The 7074-nt window shown below is 38.9% G+C and overlaps 1 protein-coding gene and 1 long non-coding RNA gene across 5 annotated transcripts; both read left to right on the top strand.

Moving 5' to 3' along the window:
• On the top strand, positions 1 to 2806 carry LOC112166099. 4 transcript variants are annotated; one of them, XR_002923122.2, is made up of 5 exons: positions 1 to 164; positions 472 to 614; positions 694 to 821; positions 1440 to 1539; positions 2414 to 2806. It is a non-coding gene; the product is annotated as an uncharacterized LOC112166099 (long non-coding RNA). The 4 variants fall into 4 exon arrangements; XR_002923120.2 differs by lacking the exon at positions 1440 to 1539; XR_002923121.2 differs by having other exon boundaries at positions 694 to 1539.
• A 599-nt stretch (positions 2807 to 3405) lies between these two features.
• Positions 3406 to 4581, top strand: LOC112163746 (uncharacterized protein PF11_0207-like). Its single transcript, XM_024300017.2, has one exon. It carries the CDS (start codon positions 3406 to 3408, stop codon positions 4579 to 4581), a length of 1176 nt encoding a protein of 391 aa, XP_024155785.1.
• The last annotated feature ends 2493 nt before the right edge of the window (positions 4582 to 7074 follow it).

Genomic DNA, 7074 nt, shown 5'->3' with positions numbered 1-7074 from the left:
GTTGAGAGACGAAGCAGAGCCGAAGTCTGAGAGAGCTGCGTAGATAGTCTACTCACAGAGATGGTCTCCATGTACTGCAATTGCTTACACGCCAATAAGCCCGAGCTTGTTGCCTGTAGGGTCGACGCTATTGGCTACCAGGTCGGCCACCAGCTCTCCGAGAGGTACACCTCCCCTCACACTATCACAACTTCTCTTAAAGTCTTCCCCTTTCCATTTTGTGCCCTAATTTCATTCAATTTAGACCTGAAATAGCCGTTGACAATTTGGTAGAGTTGAGAAAATGTGGGAAATCAGAGATCATGTGATTTTCAATGTTTAATTTACGTAAAGATGTCTACTTTAATTTAAAGGAAATTGCTTTACATGTGCAGAGTTGGTGAAAAATGTATATGCAATTTTTTTTTTTGGATGTTGATCAAAGTATAGGAATAGGAGTGAGGTACTGAATTTATGTGTATTTGTGTACAGAGTAATGAATGGGTTCTGCTTGTTACGTATACAATGGAGCGGCCTGGTTTACTGAACATCTCGATGCAATTAAGTTCATCTGCAAGCATTTCCGGTCTGAACTTTTCAAGAAGCAGATAGACAACTTGAAGACCAATCATATGGTAACTTCTAGAATCGATGTGAATTGGCATTCGTTGTGTCTGCGAGGGTTTGATGAGATAACATGTGTTAGTCATGCAGGGTACCTTTGTGTTGCAAGATAATCGGTTTCCATGGCTTTCATGAACGTCTCTTGATCCGGCCGCTGAAAATGGAGACGTATCTCCAAGAAAATATTCTGAGCCTCGGCTGACAATAAGGCAGCACAGGTACCAAACATGCATCTCCATTTCTCTTGTGGGGTCATTAAAGGGGCCTTTCATAACTTGGGGATTGCTTGCGCTGTTTCTGCAGACACATCCCATCTCCCTGCATGAGAGTGTCTCTCTGTTTATTGCTGTAGAATAGTGACTACATTTAGCTAAAAATTAAGAAATGTACAGCCCTCTATCACTAGCTACCGTAGGGTTTGTTAAGATTATATCGCCTTATGGTCATTATAATGGATTATCCATCTGAGTATACCTTGAAGCTCCATGATATGTTCTTAGGAATGAAGCTCCATGATATGTTGGGTAGCTTGACTTTTATTGTCTGACAGGTTTATGACCTGGAATACAGAATACTTCATTGTTTGTAGAGTAAATTCTTTCTCGTTACCCTCATATTTGTTTAGTGACTGTCTGCAATATAGTCAACATGCCTATATCATTTCAGTTTTCGTGCCAAAAAGAGTGTAGTATATGATGTTTTGAGCTGGTAAATAAAGGGGTCCCATTGTTTCCCTCTAGTTGTGGACTCAATGGACCAATAGTGGATTGATTATATGATAGATTGCCGCCTGGTATTTGGTTGTTGACTTGTTCTAATGACTCGTATTCAATTAGAGAACAGTAAACTTTGGAGCAACACAAAAAAAAAAAGGTAAAAAGAGGAGATTATTGTCAAAGTATTCTATCCAGCCCTGCTGCACTGCTTGGATAAAAGGTGAAGGTTCTGGTCATAATCTGTGTTGGTAGAAGTACCTTTGAACCATGTATCCTGCACTTGTTCTGGGCTTAAGTATCTGTACCTTTCGAACAGTTGCTATCCTGTCTACTGAGTTTTTTTTTTTTTTTTCATTCTTGGACTGTGATAGTTGCATCTTAGGTTTTGTTTTTGACCATCTCTTGGAATACCAATGGTGTTATTTGATTCAGTAGTCCTTCAAACCTTGATTTATTTCTAATACAAGCATCTTGCATTGAGCCTTTTAATGGTTCTATATTTTAGCCTATGTACCAGGTTTAAAGAATGAAAAAGAAAAATTATTTTCTTGTATCCCAATGCAGGCATGTAAGGGCTTGGTTCTGAGTGATGTATTTGATGTTATAATAGATCCTTAATTTCTTTAAGGGCTGGGGGGTGTGAATTCTCAGACATACTAAACCTGTCCCCAAGAGGATAAATGGGGTGATTATGGTGACATCCAATGTAGATCCAACTTTCTATTCACTCGTGGGATCCAGGCGGTCCATTTGATTTTAACCCTCTTTTGCCTAATTCATGTCTCAAATGTTTGTGCTGATTCTTGTGTATGATTTTCAAAGTAGAGATGCGTTATTCATGAAAGTGGGGGTATTACTTTCTCCATTAGGCTATTTTTTCTTTGTTCTTACTCCTTCGTTGTGACATAGTACTGTCTGTCTTTCTCTTTTTTACACTTGCCTTCTCTCATTAACATGTCTTGCACTGAATCTGACATATATCTCACAACTTCTTGTCTTGTATATATGCTCACGACATAATTTATGAATTAAACTGTGGTTATTTTCTTTTCGTTTACTGGTATTTCTTGTAACTGTTTGAAATTTTTGAACAGGTTCATTTGTGGTTCGTATAAAACCCTGATGAAAGATTCACCAAGGAACAGCAGAGAGCCAGAAAGATTGGGGGTTCAATTCATCAAGTTATCAGTCAAGACTCGCGGTTTTCTCTTACTCTTGTGCAGAAGGGATTTCACTAGATTTCAGAATCTCTTTGTAGCTTTCAAACTAACAAGCGTATTTGGGAGAAAAATCTCCTTTGAATTAGTGAACTCCTAGAAGCAGATACTGTGGTGAATTGTTCTTCGCAAGATTGTACTTGGTGTTGAGGATGCCATTGTAGGAGAATGGTAAAAAATAAAATTTTGTACTTATGCCATATATGAGATTGTGCTATTCTCCATAGCAAAAAAAATAAAATAAAATAAAATATAAAAAAATAATAATAATAAAGTTTGTACTGGTGCCATATATGAGATTATGCTCTTCTCCATAGAAAAAAAAGGAATCATGAATAAAAAAAGAAACAGTAAATTTCTTATTGTGATATGAAAACCTGATCAAGGAAGGTAATTTTTTTTTGTCCTCCCAATCCAAGGTAGTAGAGGAAACCTAATTACAGGATGTAAACTCCTGAATAAGAGTCATGGAAGAATAAGGATTAAGCTATAACTCCCAAGTCAAAAAGGAAAAGACGACCTACACCTTTTCCCTTCCCACACGGAAATAGGAGTTGTTGCCTATATATATGACGCTCGCAAAGGGAAGAAAAGCATAATGAGAGTCTCTCTCCCCTGCACAAAGCACCATTTGCGATTCAAGAAAACCTTTTTTAGGTTAGGCTCTCTCTTTTCCCCTGCAGCCTGCAGAGAGCGACGTTAGCGATTCAGCTTGTTTAAGCTTTACACTTTCTCTTCTCCCGTGCAGAGCGCAAAATCAGTGATTTAGGGTTTCTTGTTTTTCTGACCTTCCACTTTAAGATCTTACTACGCAGTCGGTAACTTGGTGTTGTGGTTTTTTTTTTTCCCTCACCTCCAAGCAGAATATAATGGAGGAGATGACATTGGATTTGAAGGAATATGAGTTGAAGAAGAACAGTATGAGAAACATGTACGAGAGCTTGCACTCCCAAGCATCTTCCATGCTAGTCTTCACCCTTCAATGGAAGGACCTCGAGAAACACTTGGATTCGACCTGGAAAGCAAGCCAGACCCGATTCGAAGCGCTCCATGAACGAGAGAAGCAGCTGGATGCCAAAGAGTTAAAGATAGAGTCCAAAGCAAATGAGTTCCAGGAACGAGAGAAGCAGTTGGAGGCCAAAGAGTTAAAGGTGCAGTCCAAAGTGAATGAGTTGCTTGGAATCGAAAAGATGATTGAGGAGAAACAAAAAGACGCTATAGACAGCAAGAACTACTTGTATTCGCTCCAGTCATCAATCAAACAGCATACCGAATTGCTTGGAGAGAAGGAAAGACAAATGGAGAAACGAATTCAAGAATTGAATGCGGTTGAGAGGAATATAGAAGAGAAGTTGAACAAATCTCGTGAGGAACTGAATCTGATTGAGAGGACGATTATGGAACAGGGTGTAGAATTTGATTTGAAAGAAACGCAAATTAAAGCGAAACAGAAGAAATTGAATTGGATTGAGTGGAGTATCGAAGAGAAGTTGAAATCCACAACTGAGGAGCAGAAGAAAGCATTTGATGTGAAACAAGAGCGTGTTAAAGAAGAGCAGAAACTGAGAGAGGAGAGACTGAAAGAGGAGGAGAAGTTGAAAGAGCATAACAAATCAGTAGTGGAAGGCTCTAAGACACTTAAGTCAAGAGAGGAAATAAAGAGGGAAATAGAACTGAAAGTGAAAGATCATTGCTCGCGTAAGATATCACTGGAGGAGTGGTCCTGTAATCTCGAACGTAAAGAGAAAGAATTAGAATTAAAAGAGAAGCAAGTTTTGTTAAAAGCTGAGGAACTTGATTCGCTTAATAAAAGAACCCTCAATGAGTTTCAAAAGCAATTTAGTTCACTCGAAAGTACAATACAAGAACGCGAAAAGCAATTGGAAGCAGACTCCCAGCGACTTCAAGTGAAAGAGAGGCAACTTGAAGTGAAAAGTGAAACACTGGAAAAGTTGCAGCAAGAACGTGAAAAGCAACTTGAAGTACAATGGAAAATTTGCACTACGAACGCGAAAAGCAACTCTAAGCGAAAGAGAGACTGTTGACTTGTGAGTCATTACTAGAATTATTAGGAGAATATATGTATTTAGTAGTTACCTTATAGAAGTAGGTATCTATATTAGATTGCACTGACTTGTAGATGTGTAGTACATAAAGGTTGTATATATACTCCTTACACGATTGTGAATAAGATATCAGAGAATATTCACTCACAAATATTATTCTTTACTTTCTAATGTTTGACTTGTTATCAGAGCAAAAACTAGAGAGGATCGACTTTGTTTATTTATTTTTATCATTGTTCTTTCCTCCTATTCATCTCTTTCGACCCGTCGAAGACCCTTCTGTGACTTAATTCCGCTGCACATTCTGTTCATCTTCCACCATGACAAGTCAGACCATGCTTCTCTTAGAGAAAACATCAACAGAGAGTACCGGCAATACAGGTATTTCGAAGGTAGAATTTTCTGTTCAAAAGCCGGATTCTTCCTTGGGTACTTTTGGAGGAGCAAATTTGAGCGGACTTTGCAATTACCACACATGGAAGAAGATGATCTCTGCCCATCTTCATGGAATTCACAAAATGGGTCATGTCATAGGTACCATCAAGGCGCCAGAAGATAAGGAGAGTGACGATTATGTCAAGTGGGAAGCTGTTGATGGACTTGTAATGTCAATTCTGTACAAGGCCATGACGGATAAGGTGATCCAATTGATCATTGAATGTGATACTGCTGCAGAAGTTTGGAAAATTCTCAATGATCTCTACCTAAATGAATCTGACTTCTCTCAGATCTATAAGTTGTTGTGCAAGGCAACAAGGATGGAGCAGGTTGGACAAGCTGTTTCAATGTTCTACACAAGCTGAAGAATGTTTGGGCCGAAATTGATCAGCGAAGCCAAACAAATTGAAGAATGTTGAGGATATTGCTTGGTACCAGAAGGAGAAGGAGTTGGAGCGGGTGCATATGGCGACCTGAATGGGTATACCATAGCGCCGTAATTTTAAGCCAATAGGAGCTCGATACGTCGTAAACATAGTGTAGATCTACCAACTTAACAAGGCTTTTTGAAATACGATTTTTAGAAAGTAAGAAAACAAATAAAACTTTTAAGAAGGACTTTCGATCAACAACCCAATATTCAAATTAACAAATCTAGAAATACTTCAAAATAAAGTAGGCAAGTGCACAGTGACGCCCTACGAAGTCAACAGCAACAATAAAGCATAGAGTGAGGTGCGCTCCCAGGTAGGCAGACCTCACAGAATTCAACTGAGTTCAACATTGAAAGGGAAGCGAGTAAATTAATAAGGTACCAAAGGGAAGGACTTCAAGCAACAGAGTTAGAGACACACGAACTCGGCCAACGACCAACTTCTAATCTAGGTTGTCCGGAGAGACCTCGTTGTAACCTGAAATGTAGGGGTGAGCATTTCGTCCTCATTGAATTAATAGGGGCCGACCCAACCTTAATTAGGTTTGAAAACTAATAAGTAAAACATAGATACTAGAATATAGATTGTGCACATTTGTAAAATCGAGTAAAATAAATGCAAGCAAAAACAATCATCGTTGTCTTTTTCAGAAAATCATACGCAGCATGCTTCACACCACTTGGAGCTCCGAGATACTTACCTGCCAGCTAATCTAAAACAATCGGTGACCGACCGATTCATCATTCTTCGAGAACTGGCCAACTACTCTGTAGTCCTTATGACTACGAGTAGCAAAAGTCTCCATTTCTTGGCCCTGAGTGTCCTATGACCGGTTCACCGTCGGTACTTACCTTTCCTCGACGCACATAGGAACACAGCCCCCTCCAGAGGTTCACGGTTATCGACACCGTGGGATGACTAGGAATCAATGCATCTAGGTCCCATTCATTTTCAGGTCACAAGTATAAACATACAGTGGGTTACAGTATCTCAACATGCAAGTCTAGCCTCAGTTTTTGCAATCAGTAATTATCAGTTATGAAAACTCAGATACCACGAGGCATCGACTAATGAACAACCAAAAACGACTGATAGGCACGTACTCTTATACTAGAGCATTCCACATATATAGAAAAGCCTCTAACAAGGAAGGGACAGCCCACCCTACTTGGAAATGCCGGCGTATTCCACACTCCGATGCTTCCGCTTAAGCTTCCTTAATGATCGTGTTTCTTGAACCATTACTTAGTTTGTAAGTAATTATTCGGGTAATCATCGTGACTAACTCTAAGTAATCGCGCATACTAGATCCTTTTTATTTTAATGAGGCCATTTATTATTTCTTTCAAGTTTTACCAATTTGGAAAACTAACTTCTTTCTTAAAAAGGAAAACATCCTTATTACTCCATTAACCTATCGCCAATTTGAGTGACCAAAGTCGAGTCAATCATCGCGTTTTACAAGGTCGGTCAACCTTGGTCAACCCTCAGAGTTGATTTTTGACATTTGACTTCGACTTTTGACTTTTGACCAAGTACCCCTTAATTTACCATTATTTCTTATTTATTTTAAAAATAATAAGTAAATAATTACAAGTAA

The sequence above is a fragment of the Rosa chinensis genome, chromosome 5 (genome assembly GCF_002994745.2).
Source record: "Rosa chinensis cultivar Old Blush chromosome 5, RchiOBHm-V2, whole genome shotgun sequence".
Taxonomy (NCBI): domain Eukaryota; kingdom Viridiplantae; phylum Streptophyta; class Magnoliopsida; order Rosales; family Rosaceae; genus Rosa; species Rosa chinensis.
This window is presented reverse-complemented; position numbering and strand designations above follow the sequence as displayed.

Excerpts from the sequence above, each read along its gene's own strand:
- LOC112163746 (XM_024300017.2), top strand. The coding sequence starts at position 3,406 with ATGGAGGAGATGACATTGGATTTGAAGGAATATGAGTTGAAGAAGAAC.